The sequence below is a fragment of the Octopus bimaculoides genome, chromosome 7, assembly GCF_046866305.1.
Source record: "Octopus bimaculoides isolate indiv1 chromosome 7, ASM4686630v1, whole genome shotgun sequence".
NCBI lineage: Eukaryota > Metazoa > Mollusca > Cephalopoda > Octopoda > Octopodidae > Octopus > Octopus bimaculoides.
In genome coordinates, this window is record NC_142934.1 from 13,508,525 (window position 1) to 13,527,805 (window position 19,281).

Consider the following 19,281-nt stretch of genomic DNA (forward strand, 5'->3'; position numbering starts at 1 on the left):
TTAAAAAATAAAATAAATAACAATAATAATTGAAATTTATTTATATTTTTTTTAAACAATAAAAGGATATATATATTCAGGCCACTTAAACGCCTTTGTTTTACTATTTATGTTAGTGTAATCAGTGCCCTTGTGGCAAATTAAGAAACAATTATTCCATTGTAGATATTATAGAATATCCTTAAGAAGTGCCTTTTTTTTTTCTCTTACTCTTCTTTTCATTTTTTTTTTATTGCAAATAGAATGACAATCAACAAAATCAAATGAATAAATACAATATTTGGTTATGGATCATTTGGGAATGGGACAACCCTGGCTTACACCATTATTTATTCGATAACTACAAGTTTTAATAAATTCTTCGCTGTTCCTCTCACTACACACACTCACTGTTTTCTTGGAAAGTTATAACAACATTAACACCCACCACAACCTCGAGTTCAGTTAGAAAATACCTAACATTCTGAGCATATTCTCATAGTTTGTGATCATCTCGAGTTCCAAAGCAAAGGGTAAACAAACATAGCTGACTCCACTGATATGCAAATAGATATGGTTATAAATGTACAGTTTGCTGCTGTTAAACTGAATATCTTGACAGGTCAGAAGTTGGTGTATTTGGGATTAAATTCTCCCCCAGAATAGCTGAAAGGGAGATAAATCCCAGAAGGACTATTAACCAAAGTGTTTGCAGTAAATAGATTCTCTTGGTCAAGGTGGATGAATAGTTAATCGATTTCATTCAGTGTGGAGGAAGGAACAGGTAATTGAATGTGAAATAATGATAACAGGGTTGAAAGAACCCCATCAGTTACTATTAAATATCCATATATTAGAATTAAGTTAATGCCGATATAAAGGGTAAAGACCCCCTTTTGGTCATGAATGACTATGGGATTGTACCTAGAAAGTTACCTTCCAAGCAACAATGTTTATGGAAGACCAGCAGTCGCCCATGCATACCAAACCTCCCCTCTTCATGCCACCAATGTTATCCAAGGGAAAGGCAAACATCGATACATCTTGGCACCAGTGACATCACAATTCATTTTTTATAGCTGAATGAACTGGAGCAACATGAAGTACTGTCTTGCTCGACAAGTACACAACACACAATCTGGTCCAGGAATTGAACTCACTACTTCACGATTGTGAGCTCAATGCTCTAATCACTGAGCCATGCACCTTCATGCTTTTTTTAACACCTATATATACTTATATATATACATATATGATTAAATAATTAGGCATGTCTTTTACAAGAATGATAACAAAATCAGCAAAAGACTAAAATAGACTAAGATTCTGCAAATTCTTTAGCAGGAGTGGCTGTGTGGTAAGTAGCTTGCTTACCAAGAACATGGTTCTGGGTTCAGTCCCACTGCATGGCACCTTGGGCAAGTGTCTTCTACTATAGCCTCAGGCTGACCAAAGCCTTGTGAGTGGATTTGGTAGATGGAAACTGAAAGAAGCCCATCGTATATATGTATATGTATATATATGTGTGTCTGTGTTTGTCCCCCCAACATCACTTAACAACTGATGCTGGTGTGTTTACGTCCCCGTAACTTAGCAGTTCGGCAAAACAGACCGATAGAATAAGTACTAGGCTTACAAAGAATAAGTCCTGGGGTCGATTTGCTCGACTAAAGGCGGTGCTCCAGCATGGCCGCAGTCAAATGACTGAAACAAGTAAAAGAGAAAAAGAGTACATGTGCACACACATACACATGCATCCACACACCCACATTATGGGCTCTCGTATCATTAAACAATGGATGAGGTCCCACAGTTCCTTGCTGAATGCCAACACACATAATTTCCTTACAGAGATCAAATGTTTGTGTTGCACACAAGCTCACCACCTCCATCAAACTGACATTGCCTGTAGAGGTGAACAAGTGTCCCACATGTCAGCAATGGAAAATGAAGCACAATGCACCACTGGGTGTGGGAATGGAAATCACGATTTCGCAATCACAGGTGCAACACTCAAGCCACTAGGCCACACACACACACACACACACACACAAACATTAGCCCTTTTGATACCAACCTGGTTGAAACTGCCTCTGGCTCTGTAGTACAAATGTCTTGTTTTCATAAGATTAAAATCCTCCACTAAACATTAGTTACAGTTTATTTTCCTAACACTAGCTTAATGATAACTGAGTTATTTTACTAAATTCTTTGTTATATTTAAAACTAATTAAAAGAAACACAGAACATCTCAACAGAAATCTGGTAACAAAAGGGTTAGTAGCAGTTCGACTCGAGCTTCATATGACTTAAAGTCTCTTAGGCTGAACCCATTAACCTCAGGTATGTTACGAGATAGGTTCGTGCTAAGAGTCTACAGGAGCTGAGTCAAGCTTATTGAAAAATATACTTAACTCCTACAAACAGTATTGAGGGTTACTTTCTTTTGTTAGTCCACTCACTTGTGTACATACATACACACACACACACACACACACACATACATACATATATACACACAGAGAAAGGATGCAAATCTTAAAACAATATCTAAAGCATTCAGATAAAAATGAGACATAAACTAAGTCCCTTGTTTTATCTATCTTATACATACGCACATATGTATATATACACATACGTTACTCATAATTGACTGAGGTGAGCCATTTATTGAAGCAAGTTGATATAGTTATTAAAAGACACTATTTCTTACTACCACTGCTAAATACTAGATAAGCTTACAAAAGAGCCTCTACAGGGTCCCTAAAAATGGCAGTCTAATTCCCCCTAAAATAACACCCTGCAATCTTAAAAAGAAAGCATATATTAGCTAATGCAGTCTAAGATATGGAAAAAAAAAACAAGCAAAATTAGACAGGAAGGTCATGGCCAGAACACTGTTCATCATAGGTTTGCTTGATCAGGGCTTAACAAACAACTACATAATATATATAAAAAAAAAAGATATATTCTTAAATAGCTGAACATCAGTTCAGCAATTATTTCTACCAAATTACACACATTATCAATCAAAAGAGTTGAAATTATATTGGCTGAGATACTAATTAATATTTCAGCTAAAGAAACAAATTGATGAGAAATTGGCAATAAGTATTTAAGAATACAATTATATAAATAGTAGTCCGGTTGATTTTGGCTGGTTATTTGCTTTTTTTTTCTTCTTTAAACTGAGAAAGAAACTAATTTCAATACATCTATGAATATTTTAATTAATTCAGAAAATTTCCTTTAATTAAACTAAAGTACGTAATTAATATTTGTGATTTGATTTACATCAATAATTCATACATATGAATAATATATGAATATAGAAGGTGAAGGCATGGGGGTGTGGTTACAAAAGCTCGCTTTGCAACCATGTGGATTCAGGTTCAGTTTGGTTCAGTTCCACTGGGCAACACCTTGGACAAGTGTCTTTGGTTATAGCCTCAGGCCAATCAAATGCCTTATCAGAGAATTTGGTAGATGGAAACTGTGTGGAAACCTATTGTGTGTGTGTGTGTGTGTGTGTGTGTGTGTAATATATGCAGAACTATTTAAAGATATATATATATATATATATATAAAAGATATATAGCAGAAATACAAAGTATGAATATTGTGTTCATAGAAAAGGCTTACATTTCTGATTAGATGTGGTTTTGCAACTGTGAAAAGATGATAAAAAAAAAAAAAAAGAGGGAGGGCAGAGAGATGATGGGTTGGTCATTCCATTATTTCTATTTGTAACTATCCCATGGAACTCATTTCCAAGTAACTTGACCTGACTATCTCACTCTCTTGGTTGAGGTCCTTCTATTGCCAGATTCATGATACTGATCATGCACTGAGCTTCTTAACCCTTCGCCCTTCCTTCCCATTCACAATGGACTCAAAACCTTATACCCATCAGTGGCTCTGAAACACTTCACTTCAATTGCTGCACCATTCCTGATCTGCTATGTCAAAGAAGTCATCACGCCTCGACATAACGCCTCCACCTAACAGGTGATCATATTACTGTGTGGTTAAGAAGTTTGTCTTCTAACCATATGGTTTTGTGTTGAGACTCATCAAGCAACAGCTTCTACTGACATAGCCTTGTGAGTGCAATTTGGTAGAGGGAAACTGAAAAAGCCCATCGTATAGGTGTGTGTGTGTGTTTACATTTGTGGTTCTCCACAAATGATGTCGTTACAAGCAGTGATATTGTTGCCAATCTGCCTTTCAAAGAATAGTCCACTATCAACAGAAAGGGAATATAACTGTAAAACAATGCTTTAACACTTTTGTCACCAGATTTCTTATTTCTTTGTTGCCCACAAGGGGCTAAACATAGAGGGTACAAACAAGGACAGACAAGGGATTAAGTCGATTACATCGACCCCAGTGCATAACTGGTACTTAATTTATCGACCCCGAAAGGATGAAAAGCAAAGTCAACCTCGACGGAATTTGAACTCAGAACGTAAAGGCAGACGAAATACCGCTAAGCATTTTGCCCGGCATGCTAACGTTTCTGCCAGCTCGCCACCAGATTTCTGTTGAGATGCTCTGTGTTTCTTTCAATTAATTCTAAATATTACAAAGAATTTAGTAAAATAACTTACTTATCATTAAGCTAGTGTTAGGAACATAAATTGTGACCAAGGTTCGGAGGAAGATTTTAATTCAGAACTTTTGAAAACAAGACATTTGTACAACAGAGCCAGAGATGGTTTTAGCTGGGTTGGTATCGAAAGAGTTAATGATATATCTGTGAAACCCATGCTAGCATAGGAAAACAGGTGTAAAATGAACTACACAAATCATACATATATGATTTTAGACTACCTACCCCACATCCCAGTGTGTCATAAAAGGGAACTAGAAGGGTTGGCAACACAAAGGATATCTAACAGTAAAATACTGATCAAAAATACTATCCAACCCATGCCAGCAAATAAAAACAGATGTGAAGTGCTGCTGCTGCTGATAATACTATACATACATGCACACACACACACACACACGCAGCCATTATTTTACATCCAGTTACCATAGGATGGTATAGGATGGGTTATAACAGTCCGCAACAAGAACCATGTGTTGCTCATTACATACATTATATATGGCTACTAGTTAAGGGGAGGTGAAGGTAAGAGAATAAAGGACATCAATAAGGAAGTGATCTGATGGAAAGGGAGTAGTGGCAAGCCATATATATTTTTCAGTAAGGAAGAGAGAGAGAGAGAGAGAGAGAGAAAGAGAACAGTAGTGTTTTGTATCAGTGTTTCTGTGTTTTTTTTTTTGTTTATTAAATTTGCTGCATGTAATTCTTAACAGATCTAGTTAGCATGTAGAAAGTTCATCACGGGCCTGTGTCAGTTCTGATCAAGCAGACAAACTATAGAAGGCATTCTAGTCATGAATATTTTTTGTCAGTATCTATCTCAGGGACAACATTGTCCAGTATATCTTTCTTTTTTTTTGAAGACTTGTGCAATGTAAGAGTTAACCCTTTAGTACTCAAATTATTCTATCAAATGTAATGTTTAATTTATTCATATTGTTTTGAATTGATTATGCATTATTTTGAAGCTTTGAGATTTTGATGAATTAACTTAATTTTTAGAATATTGTAGAGTTGGTGTGAGAAGGTCAGATGTGGCCAATTTGAATATAAAACAGGTAGACTATTTTGGCCGGATATGGCTGGTTTAAATGCTAAGGGGTTAAGGAAGATTTAAACGGTCCTGTCTAGTTTGAGTGGACACCTATGAGGAAATCATTCTACCAGTGGCTTCCATCTTTTAATATCTCTAATGGATCCTTTGGGTTTTTAAGCCAATAGAGTGATGGATTACATGTAGTGATGCCAACGATGTCACCACTTGTATGAGGGTGAAGTTTGTTTACCATTATCATGTGATGCCAAGACACATCCACACACAAGAGCAATTAGCTTCTTTTCAGTTTCTGCCAACCAGATTAATTCACAAGATTTTGGTCAGGTCAGGGCAGGACTACAATAGTGTTATTTTAGGGAGCTTTGGCTGCTATTTTTAATATCTCAACCTCACATATAAAAGCTTCTTTTGTTCATCATTATTATTTAGTACCAGGTTAGCTGTTACTGAGTAGAGCTATGTCAAAAGATATCCTAAACATGACCATCCTGTCATTTTGTATAAAAGGGACTATTTTGGCAATGTGACTGACTGTTTTAAGATTGCTGGATGAGTGATTGGAAGGAGATTTGACTGCTATTTTTATAAAGTTTAGCTTCCAAAAAAAAGATTCCATCATTGGTAGATATATACATTTGCATGAATGTTGTGCAACCAGAAGGAAGTTGAGACAGAAACCATCTATTTTAAATAGTGCATGTATATATATATATATATATATATATATATATATAATACACATATGCACGTACATACAAGTATTTACATATACACCCTCTCAACTCACTGATTTTTGAATTATGGGAAACCAAATATTGTCTTTATGCATTGTTTCTTTTAAATTGATTTGTTTTATAGATTACATAAGAGATGGTTTTTAAAAAAAAAATTGTTAAATAATGGAACAGACAACAAATTGTTATTTGCATGACAAGAACAACAAGAATTACCAAAGCAGCACGGAATTGATTGAAGGCAAAAAAAAAACCCCAAGACAAAAATAATGCATTATACTATGAAACGATGCAAGCTGAAGTGGTGCAATAGAAGTGAATTGGGAGTTTTGAAAAGAAAACTGCATGCAAGATACAGAGAAAGAGAGAGAAAGAGAGAGAGAGAGAGAGAGATAGAGAGAAAGGGAGGAAGAGAAAGACAGAGAGAACGAGTGGGAGAGAGATGCAGCAGACTTCCATGCTAAGAACAAAATTGATTCAGTTGAAATCAGCCATAACAATTAGCAATTCACTATATATATATATATATATATATATATATATATATATATATATATATATAGACACACACACACACAACCTCTGCTTGGAATCTAACTAATGACAAGAAATCCCAATATATAAGAGATCTCCAAGTCATTTTAGTTGGAAACAACAGGTCAGCATAAAATTAAAAGTAGACACGATTTCAAAGCCATTTTTGTTTCGTAAATATACATCTAAACATAAGCATATATATATATATATATATATATATATTATTTACTCTTATTATATATTCATTAATCATTGAAATTAAACCCCACAGATTAAACATTATTAATGAGATTTATATTTCTATTTACTTGAAAATTTTTTATATATATGTATGATGGTGTATATATAGTTTATTAAAAAGAGTGATGAGAAATCAAATTATATATATGCCAAAATGAAGAAAAAATTATATTAAATATTGAAGTTGAGCACGTCATTAAGGAGGATATAAGTAAATCGAAAGGACAGTGGTTGCTAGTAACTGTATAGTAGTATGGATATTGATAAGATGGATTTTAAGAAAGAGTGAAAACTATTTTGGGCGATAATTTTATTGCTAGATAGAATATAAGTTTCTTTTTATGTTAATTCCAAATACAAAGATTTAAGATTTTTAAAAAGTGGACAGATTTAATTTCACTGAAAATCCTAACTTGTGATATATAAGGTAGCACATTTGTATTTTAATGGAATGGCTGGTATTAAGTCATACTGATTAGATTCCATCTAATTTCTCAAACACTAATAACTAGAAAATAGAGACTAAAAAAAGAAAATAGTGTTAAAGATACATCTCGACATATAATTTGTTTCTATACTTTTTTTGGGAACTAAGATGAAATATTTAATTGCATTTTTCTTTCTTTTATTTTTGCACCCCCTTCGCAAAATTTAAAATGGAAAGCAAAGCCTTTAGTCAAGAGACAAAATGATCGAGCGACCCCCTTAAAAATAATTTTAAAAAAACAAACAAAGAGCACATGCCAAAATAATACATACAAAGCAAGTTTATAAGAAAATAAAATGATAATATAGAATACAAAATGAAGTGGGGGGGAGCAAGTAAATTGCATGATCACACTGAAATGACAAAATCAGGGCAAAGAGACAGAAAAGATAAATAAGCAGATTGAGACATACATATATATATATATATATATATATATATATATATATATATATATATATATATATGTATATATATATATATATATATATATATATATATATATGTCTCAATCTGCTTATTTATCTTTATATATATATATATATATATATATATATATATATATATATATATGTATATATATATACATATGTAATTCTGAGGATTGTAAAGAACAAAATGTCAAACAATGAGACAAAACTTTTCGCAACAAAGTTTATAAGAACGTAAAAAAATACATAATGGAGCAGTAAAAAAAAAAAAAAAAAGAAAACAATGAAATAAAAAGCCGCAAACCATTTCCACTAAACAGGAAGGAACCTTTTGAAATCATGCTTTTAAATAGAAAAGCTAAGCACACAAGACAAAACAAAAATACATAATACATTTCAAATTTTTCAGGCAATAATCTTGTACAGAGAAATTTTAAAGTTAAAAAAAAAATAAAGATCAAAAGACCAATAAGACGGTATGAAACATTCAGATTTTTTTTTTTTTGATTTTTTCAAAATGTTAGATTTTGGAAAATATTTTTTTTCTTTCGAAAGCCTATATTTTGAAGATGTCGTTCTGGACCTATGTTAATTCTCCTCTACGTATAAAGCATACTCATGCATGATGAAAACATGCCATTTTGCTAATTATTTCCATACATGATTGAATCTCAAAATATTAACAGGGTCATTCAGCAACAAGTCAATATAAAATTTGAAAAGATCACAAAAAAAAAAGAAAAGAACTACAATTGAGTAATTCTATATTGTATAATAATAATGGTAATCTCTGAAGTCCAAGAAAAATGGCATTGCAATTTCTTGCTGAACAACCTGCACAGATGATTTGGTGATAGTGATGATCAAATGCTTGTGCTGCACATTCGCTCACTCTCTCCATCAAATCAACAATTATCTGTGAGGTGCACTGTGTGCCATATATCAAATGTCACGGTGATTGCAGAGCAATGAGAGATTAAGTGCTTTTCTCATAAAACACTACACACTGCCTGACCTGAGAATTGAACCTACAATCTTACAATCATGAGTGCAACACCCTAACTGCTTGGCCATGTGCCTTCTATTGGTTAATTATCCAATACTAGGTGATCGACATTATTTTGCAAGGTAATTAACAACAGCAGATAGGTTGTAATGAAATTCATGTTCAGATGGTTAGAGCATCGGGCTCACTATCATGAGGTAATGGGATCAATTCCCAGACCAGGCTGTGTGTTGTTGTGTTCTTGAGCAAGACACTTTATTTCACATTGCTCCAGTTCACTCAATGAATTGTAATGTCACTGGTGCCAAGTTTTACCTTTCTCTTGGAAAACATTAATGGCACAGAGAGGGGTGGCTGGTGTGCATGTGTGATTGCTGGTCTTCCATAAACAACCTTGTCCAGACCTGTACCCCAGAGGGAAACTTTCTAGGTTCAGTCCTATGGTCGTTCATGACCGAAGGGGCTCTTTAGCTTTACCTATATATATATAATTTTATTTTCATCCAAACATAAGCTACATGGTTCAGTACATTGGTATATTTATCTGAACCATTGAAGTGCTTCTCTCAATTCCATTTTTTTTTTGTGGTGGAGTGGCGTATCTACAATTTGAACTCACAGTTGTTATATATATATGCCTAGCAACTGTCCCACTGCATCGCTACTTCCTGTCACCACATGAATATGAATTGGATTTAAAACTACATTTATAAAATAAAAATAAATTAAATTAGAATAAAAATGTAACAGATATTCTTAGTCAGCAGTACCTAGTTGAACACAATTGTCACAGTAAGATGTGAACTGGTTCATTCAGTTTCAAGTTGGATAAGTCAAGCTTTTCATTATAAATGACATTCATTTCCAAACAACCTGTGAAACACCAGGGCTCTCTAATACCCTATTCTTTTTTCTCTTCTTATTCACCTTGCTGTGGGGTAAATGATAACCCCTGTACAGTTTCTGGGAAAAATATTGCACTTAACTGTTTTTAACTCCAAGTTAGACCTATGACAAAACAGATTATCATCAAAGGAATTCCAGCAGTATCTCATCTCATTTTCAGGTCCTTCCTGAGGAGATTCTGGCTGCTATTTCCAGCAGACCAAGTAACCACAAAGAGGCTATAGCTGAATGTAGTAATTTCTTTCAACTAAAATGCAACTTTATCAAACTGGAAAATTAGCTAAGATTAAACCTACTGGGAAAGTAAGGAGACATCAATGATGTTTGTGAGATAACTTGACAGCTGTATGGTGACTATACTAGTTAAGGCACATTGATGAGCGCTGAAAGTTGAATGACTACATTCCAAAAAGATTGAATTCATTATGGAAATAACTAGATCTTTCAGGAAGAATACTAGCTTTGCATTGTGTTTATTATTTGTTAATGCATTTTAATTTCAATGATGCCAGCAGAGAAGGAAATTAAAGGAAAAGCCTAATTTTGTTTCCTTCTTAATCATTATCATTAACTGTTATGACAGTTAATTAATTAATTGCAGTGGCAAGCTGATAATGATAGCGAGTACCTGAGCCTTACTCTGGTAACGGTGGTGTCAAATAAGGAAACTGAATGTCATACCTGTGACCAATACACATGCAATTTTTCAGCAAACCTACCTCATCCAAGCGGCGCTCAGTCCCTAAAGCAAGCATATTATTAAATTCACGTTCTAATAATTGTCGGGTCTGTAGAAAGAGAAGATGAAAGAAAATATATATTATACATACATATACAAAAAAGAAGTTGTAATTTTAAATTGATTATAATTGTCCACTTTATTACAATAAAAATATGAAAAGACTAAATGGAGACAAATGATTGAGAAAAACTGTGAAACAAATTAGTTGAATATATTATTTCAAGTAACCGTGTAACTTCTGTTGAATTACCAAATACAGCCAATTTGATTTAATTGCAAAGCTTGTAATATGGGAATTATGTAATTAAATGGAATAGGCAATTAAGTAAATTTGCATAGGAGGCAGATAACTTATAAGATTTTAATATGTTGTATGTAGTAAAATAACATGGCTATATTATGCATTTTGGATTAGATTGGATTACCCATGTTCAGTCCACAGCAGGATGAAGGCCTCAGCATGTTCTCTCCACCGACCATGGTCTGATGTGGAGGCTGTTAATTTGAGTTTGAGATCCAACTGGTTTGATGAGCCTACTCTGTTACACTGGCTCAGCATGGCTTGGTAGAGGGGTGCTCAAGAGTAGTTAAGTCAATTACATTGACTCCAGCGCTCAACTGGTTCTTATTTTTATCAACCCCGAAAAGATGAAAGGCAAAGTTGGGCTTGGCAGAATCTGAACTCAGAACCTACGGATGAACAAAATACCACTAAGCATTTCGCTTGGTGTGCTGATGATTCTGTCAGCTTGCTGCCATATTGCAAATGTTTGTTTATTCAACAAGCCTGAGGGCTGCTTTGGTCACTATTGTCTGCTTTGGCAAGGTTTATAACAGCTGGATGCCCTTCCAAACACCAACTACTTCTCTACAGCATAAATTTGGTACTTTTTTCCTGGCACCAGCATTAGTGGAGTGACCAAGTATCTTGCAAAACAAGAGCCCTTCACAAAGTGAGGGCACAATATCGAGGGAGGTGGTATTGTGCCAGACGTAGATAGGCTAAAGTGGGAAAGAGGAACAGGAACAAGTATCTCACTGTAGAGGAGATACATAGGTACCCTAGATAGATAAAATTTCAAGAAAGAACACAAAGGAAAGAAATTACTCAACAAAAACCACCATACTGATGCTAGGATGGCGAAAAAAAAAAAAAAGATTTAAACAGTACAAAACACTTGAGAAATAAATAAGTAAAATGTGTAACTTACTTGTGTATTTTGAGTGGGGATTTGTAGAGCTAATGCCATACTATTATGGTCAAAACTTTCATCCAGCGCTACCAGAGCTCCATGGACTCCAGATTCAAATAAGTTATTTGCGAATTCCTTCAACCCAATGGACTGAACCCATTTAATGACTCGTTCATTTGTCCAGACAAGTACATCTGCAAAAACAAGAGTAAAAGAATGAAAGCCATATCATGGAACTAGGAAAGGAATAAAGGGGGAAAAAAAACCAAATAGTTAATAAAATCCAATGAAATTTAAAACTATTTTTCATTTAGTGTTTGCAAGAGGGAGCCAAAAGACATTTTGCCTGAACAGTGTCCTACTAGCTATACGAAAAAAGATGGATTGGATACAAGTAATATTTCATTTGGAATGTTGAAATGTATTTTTTATGAAACTGAAAATTTAACTGGAGACCACCTGTCAGTCCTTCTGTCTCACATCAGGTACTTAGAGTGCAGGAATGGCTATTTGGTTAAAACATTTGCTTAGAAACCACATAGTTCCAGGTTCAATCTTACAGGACAAAACCACCTTCAGCAAGTGTCTTTTACCATGACTTCAAATTAACCAATACCTTACGAGCTAAATCTGGTAGACGAAAACTGTGTGGAAGCTCAGTGTGTGTGTGTGTGCGTGTGTGTGCATGCATATACCATCATTTAACATTTGTTTCCATGCAGGCCAGAGTCGGATGGTTTGACAGGAGTTGGTAAGGCCAGGAGCCACACCAAGTTTCATAACCTGCTTTGGCATGGTTTTTATAGCTGGTACGTGTTGGACATTTTGACAGGAGTCAACAAGTCAGAGGACTGTGTCACACTTCAAAGTCTGCTGCGGTATGGTTTCTGTAGCTGGATGCCTTTCCTAACACCAAGCACTTACAATGGACTTTACAGTGTACAGGTAATTTGCAGGAGGCAACCCCCCCCCCACAAGCCCCTGACTTAGTCAAGTATCTTGTACTATAGCCTTGGGCCAACAAATAACTGATGAGTGAATTTGGTAGAGAGAAACTATATGCCTGCCCATTGTATACGAGTGTGTGGCCTTTGTACTTGTGTTTGTCCCACCACTACTTGACATAGCAGTTCAGCAAAAGAGACTAATAGAGTAAGTACCAGACTTAGAAAATAAGCACTGGGGTCATTTTGTCCAACTGAAACACTTCAAGGTCCATTCATTGAATTGTACCCCAGAATGGGCAGAATCCAATGACTGAAATAAGCAAATTATGATAAAAGATTTAAAAAAATTAAAATTATATCTCAAATTAATAAATTTAGTTAATCTTGATAACAGATAATAATTCAATATCCTGAAATTAGTGTTTGTGTAATTAACTGTTTCACATTAAATAATTAAATAATGTTTACTGACCTTTCATTTCAGACGAACTCTCTTCTCGGCGTCTTTCTAATTCTTTTCTATCATAATTTATTTTTTTCAAACTATTTATTCCATATTGTAAGCTTGTTCTAAAAATAACGAAGTGATAATTAGTTATAAATAGCGAGTAATTGTCTTCATGCAGTATTAATTACAAAGACAAAGTAGTTGATTAAGTCACATGAGATAAGACCAGTTCTGTCATTAAATTCTTTTTCTTTCTTCAGAGAAGTTAAAATTTGCAAAAAATAAAAAAATAAAAAAAATTTTATTTAATAATAGAATTCAAGAAATTAAGATTAATCACCACATGATAATTAATTGAACAAAAAGCATATTTACACAGAAATAGCAGTTTCATCACAAATGAGTGAACCATCATGTGTGAATAAAAATTTTAATCAAAACATAATGACAGGATTTTAAATAAATCTTCTAATTATCATCCTATTTTGGAAGTTACAGCACTGTGGCTGATAGCAAAACAGCGTTTCTGACTATGGTCCCTATTGAACTCTTTAGCATTTAAACCAACCATATCCAGCCCAGGTATTCTATTCATTTTATGTTTGAACTGGACAGACATGCCTTCTTACACTCATCTTAAAATATTGCTCTAAAAATGAACAATCACACCATCGAAATCTCAAAGCTACAGGATAATGCATGGTTAATTCTAAACAATGTGAATAAATAAGCATTACATTTAGTAGAGTAATCTGAATGCTAAAGGGTGAAGCATTTTCTCTTCAGTACAACCATTTATGTGACTGCTGCTGCTGCTAATGTTGATGACTATGGACAATACAGTAATAAAACCAAAGCATGAAGGGTAAAGTTGTCTCTGGCTTTTAGGTAGCATAGAATCTGTCATCATGCTCTTGGTGTGACTAGAGATAGTGACATAACCTTTTCAAGGTTACATTTCTAACGAAATAGACTATGTATTTAATTCATCTTGGAAATAATGAAGAATTGTTAAATTGGAGATTGGAACATAACACTAGGTTTTTACATAAAATTAGAGTGGAATGTTTTAATTCAAGTATTAACCCTTTCAGACCTGGGTCCATGTCTAACTTTCCCCTCCATCTGGGCTCCCAAGCAAAAAAAAAAAAAAAGAAAAATGGTTGCAAATACAGATAAAGAGTAACAATTGCAGGTAGACAAATGGACAGAATCAGCTGAATCTTTGTGTTCTACATTTGTTGTGCTTTACTGCATGTTACTGGGCATCTGGCAGAGATGACATTTAACCTGTTTCTGCTTTAACAGGAATATGGGGTAACAGGGGGTAACAACATTTTGTTGTTGGTGTTGATGGTTTTTATCACAGACCCAGAAGTAGTCTCAGGCAAGTTGGCAACACAGCAGTCCACCGACTGATTTAACGGATGCTTGATGTCATCACATTAAAAGATATAACAGATATATTGAGACTATAACTACTTTGGCCATTGATCTTCAGATGTCAAAAATCCTTCTAATGCTTAGTATTTTAGTCACTGCAGTCTTAATGATCAAGAGATTGTAATCACTAGTCCAAAAAGTGGCTGTGCGATAACAAGTTTGTTTCCGGATCATATGGTTCTGGGTTCAGTCTCACTGTGTGGCACCTTGGACAAGTGTCTTCTATAGTCCCAGACCACCAAAAGCCTTGTGACTGGATTTGGTAGACAGAAGCTGAAAAGAAGTCTGTCGTGTGTGTGTGTGTGTTTGTGTCTTTGTCCTTCCATCACCGCTTGACAACCGGTGTTGGTGTGTTTACATCCCTGCAACCCAGTGGTTTGACAAAAGAGGCCGAGGCTTACAAAACAATAAATACTGGAGTCAATCTGTTTGACTGAAATTTTTCAAAGCAATGCCCCCGCATGACTGCAGTCAAATGAATGAAACAAATAAAAGATTAAAACTAATCCAAAAAAAAAAAAAAAAAAAAGCATCTCACGTTTCCAGTCCAGATTATATTGGCTAACGCCAAACAACAACATTTTAAAAAACAAATAATGAATAGAAAGAAAAGAAAATAAAGTTTAATTTAAGCTCACCTGTGGAAGCTATCTACCATTTTTAGCTGACCACGTAAATCTTTTTTCGTCAGATGATCTAGCATCCGTGCATCCACTAGGCATTCCATAAACGTGCTCCTGTACTGTGGCAGACCCAAACTTGGCAACCATTCATTGCCTATCCATTCATGGTTCATATCACCAAATGCCAAAGGCTTTAATGAGGTTTAATGAAAAAAGAAGTTTTGTGTTATTTAGCAGACAATCATGATTTTTGAGACATCTTTCAAAACATCAGAATCATATAAGCAAAATATATATATATATATATTAGCATGTCAACTAATAGGATGGATTCACTCACTCATACACATAATTGTCTCAAACATAAAAACATACTTAGTGACTTCTGAAGAACGGGACTTAAAATTTTGTAGAAACTAATAACAGCCTGCCATCTTAAGAAAAAGGAAGGACACATTGAATAATAACATCTCCAAATCATGGCTGGAGTACTATTGATCACAGCTTGGTATGATCAGAGTCGACTTGAGGTAAAACAATAATCTTTGAGAAGTTCCATACAATCTAGATTCATTTTGGACACACATACACACAAACACACGTCAGTAATAACTGAATGGGGAGAAGAAAAAAAACGAAAGAAAAAAACCTGTAAAAGCAAACCAACTTGTTTTTAATTTCATAGACATACCGTTTGTGATGGCTTTGGTGCTGATGGGCTAGTAAGGCTAACCATCTCCTGGATGGCTAGACGTAACTTAAGGCGATGGAGAGGGTTGCTGATACCAATTTCTCTTTGGATTTCTTGATCCGACAAAGCTGACATAATGGCGCCACTTTTAACATTAGCTCGACATGCAGCTACATACCATGCGGGCATTCCAACCCACAACTGCAAAACAAAGAGAATCATTTATTCAAATTATACAGAGATTTACAGATTGCAGAGGAAGAATTATCAATTTTTAAAATTAAATTAAATTTTTTTTTTTCATATTATTCCAAGATTACTACATTTCTGAAATAGTTTAACAAACTAAACACACCAAATATACCTGAAGATTTTTAACTGAAGATCTAATTACAAACAGTTACATGATTGGGTTTGATAATTAGCAGCTATTTTCAGCCCTGTTTCAGTTATCGGGTTACCTCACTACTCAATTTTCTCACTTTAACTGATGAATTTTGAAGAATTATTTTTCAGCAGGAGGCAATTATACAGGAAATGTAATTAACTAAAGTTCTTGATTGCTGACAAACAGGAAGGATACTTCAGTAAATCCTTGTTATGCATTCTAGAGAAGCTAATAAACAATAACTCTAGAGGTTATCGAGTTACTAAACAGAGTCAGCCAGTGAGAATAAGCTAACTAAATATCTTCATCATAGAGCAATAATTAGGGTTTAGTGAGGAATTTATTAGTATTAAGTTGGGGCAAGCGAAAGCGAAATCGTGATGGCACCTGTGCCCAGTGTTGCCTTCCTGGCACGTGTAAAGACATTCGAGCAAGATCGTTGCCAGTGCCACTGGACTGGCTCCTGTGCAGGTGGCACGTATAAAACACCATTTTGAGCATGGCCATTGCCAGTACCACCTGACTGGCCTTCGTGCCGGTGGCACGTAAAAGCACCCACTACACTCTCAGAGTGGTTGGTGTTAAGAAGGGCATCCAGCTGTAGAAACTCTGCCAAATCAGATTGGAGCCTGGTGCAGCCATCTGGTTCGTCAGTCCTCAGTCAAACCGTCCAACCCATGCCAGCATGGAAAGTGGACGTTAAAGGATGATGATGATGATATATATCAGCCACAATACCATCATCATTGAACGTTCGCCTTCCATGCTGACGTGTGCGCGCGCGCACACACACACACACACACACACACACAGAGTTGTGACAGTAACAATGAATATATTTCTCAGAACTGCTGTACCCACCTCAAGCCAAGCGACTACAGTCGGACCATTCCATAATGCAAATGGCGTGCCAGCCTTCATTGCTTCTTCCAATAATTCATGCCTGAAAAATAAACAAATAAAATTCATGTGAAACTCAAACAATAATAAATATATAGGAAAAGTAACACTTAATACTCTGATTGGACATTATTATTCTAAAAATATTTTATGTACACAAATACACATATTGAAATTATTTTATCAAATTCTTAATAACATTAAGTAAAATTCTTCAAGACACCAACAATATAAGACATAATGATTATACAAAAGATTGTAGATGAGTTCTGTAAATGGTCAGTTCCAGAGCTGCCCTGGGAGTTCTGGTCAACCTCTAAGCCATTTCATTTCAATGAAACTGTTAAAGAATTGAAGTAAACCTAGAGCAAAGTGGATGTCATTGACGAAGCTATGAGTGGTGACAAAACAATATTGACAAACCTAGCTGATAGAATTATTGTCTGAACCATTAACTAAACTATTGATTAGTTAATTGGTTAAATTAGTGGTTTTCAACTGAGGTCCATATGATTCACATAAGATTTTGTTGCTAAAACTTATGTGCAATAATCTGGTTATACTTCTACAATATACAAAATATTATAACATTTTTTCAATATAATTCTTGAAAATGCTTAATTATAAAACTAATAGATTTTTTTTGGTAAAAACATCAAACAGCTAGGGTGGGGGGTCTAGAAGAGTAAAATAGGAACTGAAGGAGTCCATAGATTAAAAAAATGGCTGAGAACCCTGGGGTTAAATGATAAACCAAGAGACAAATAAATGATAAAGAAGTGAAATAGAACCAGTGCATGCAACAAAATACATTTCAATGCATAAGTTCACATCAAGAATTTTGCAAACCAAATACAAAAATGCAATATGCTAAAGGATAATGCATTTGGAAAAAAAATGATGGTCATATCATCCCATCTTCACAGCCTCATAAATCTGAAGGCCTGATCCCTAATAAAAAAAAAAATGGAGAAACAAATAAACTTACTTCTTTTTCTTTCTTCTATCAAATTCAGATTGCCCTAAGCCCAACGCAAGTGTATCTGATGAACCTGCTTCCAAACCATCTCCATATTGGCCACCTGAAAGAGAGATCAAACAGATTCAAAATCTGTTCAGCACATGCATATCTTGTTACAAAATGCAGGAAAAAATTTTAAGGATTAACCCTTTTGTTACCATATTTCTCTTGAAATACACCATTTTCTTTTCAATAAATTTTGAAAATAATGAAGACTATAGTAACATAATCGTCATCATTAAAGTAACAGAAACACTTAATAAAAGAAGCTGTCTTTAAACAAATATATAAGAAAGTTGTAACTCAAAATAATTCCTTATAAACTAATATGGGGGAAATGGTGGCATTAATACATACCAGTGGCCATATTTTCACCTCTGATCATTGCATCTTTGGTCTTCTGTTTTTCTTTTTTACTGAAAAGTCTGCCTATGGAACTTTTTATACCACGTTTCTTTTGGTGTTTGTGCAAGGAGTCTTGGCTGCTATTGGCACTGCTTAGAGGACTTGGGGAGCTATGCGCACTGTCTATCATTACGGCCCTGAAAAACAGAAAAGGTTGAAAATGATAACATCATGATAAAAACCAGAAACAAATAAAAAATAAAAAAAATTAAAATTTCAACAATTATAAATTTGCCCCCCCCCCCCTCCCCCGATCTATTTGAGACCAAATGATGAACTGAAGGTGCCTCTAAGTAGTCATTTGACCCACAAGAAAGGACATCCAAATCTCTTCAATATTATATCATGCCATCTTTTCTATGCTTGTATGAGTATGGATTTGATGAAATGTGTTTATGACTCGTTACTCTTCTTATTGCCAACCTTAACCTATTTCCCTTTAGCCATGACATGCTTTCATAGAAGATAGCAAACCAACTATACCACACTGC

The 19,281-nt window shown here is 34.7% G+C and overlaps 1 protein-coding gene across 26 annotated transcripts in view; it reads right to left on the minus strand.

Annotated features, from left to right (window-relative positions):
• The window catches only part of LOC106869751 (liprin-alpha-1), a 323,446-nt gene that overhangs the window by 14,799 nt on the left and 289,366 nt on the right, over positions 1 to 19,281 (minus strand). For all 26 annotated transcript variants that reach the window (XR_016242521.1, XR_016242520.1, XR_016242519.1 and 23 more), the window contains 8 exons: positions 18,743 to 18,927; positions 18,353 to 18,446; positions 17,326 to 17,407; positions 16,077 to 16,277; positions 15,401 to 15,576; positions 13,344 to 13,441; positions 11,943 to 12,118; positions 10,709 to 10,777 (listed from right to left, as the gene is read on the minus strand). Coding sequence is in view for 22 of the 26 variants with exons in the window: in XM_089354797.1 (XP_089210923.1) it covers positions 10,709 to 10,777; positions 11,943 to 12,118; positions 13,344 to 13,441; positions 15,401 to 15,576; positions 16,077 to 16,277; positions 17,326 to 17,407; positions 18,353 to 18,446; positions 18,743 to 18,927 (1,081 nt within the window). In the remaining 4 variants the exon portion in view is untranslated. The remainder of the gene's footprint in view (positions 1 to 10,708; positions 10,778 to 11,942; positions 12,119 to 13,343; positions 13,442 to 15,400; positions 15,577 to 16,076; positions 16,278 to 17,325; positions 17,408 to 18,352; positions 18,447 to 18,742; positions 18,928 to 19,281) is intronic.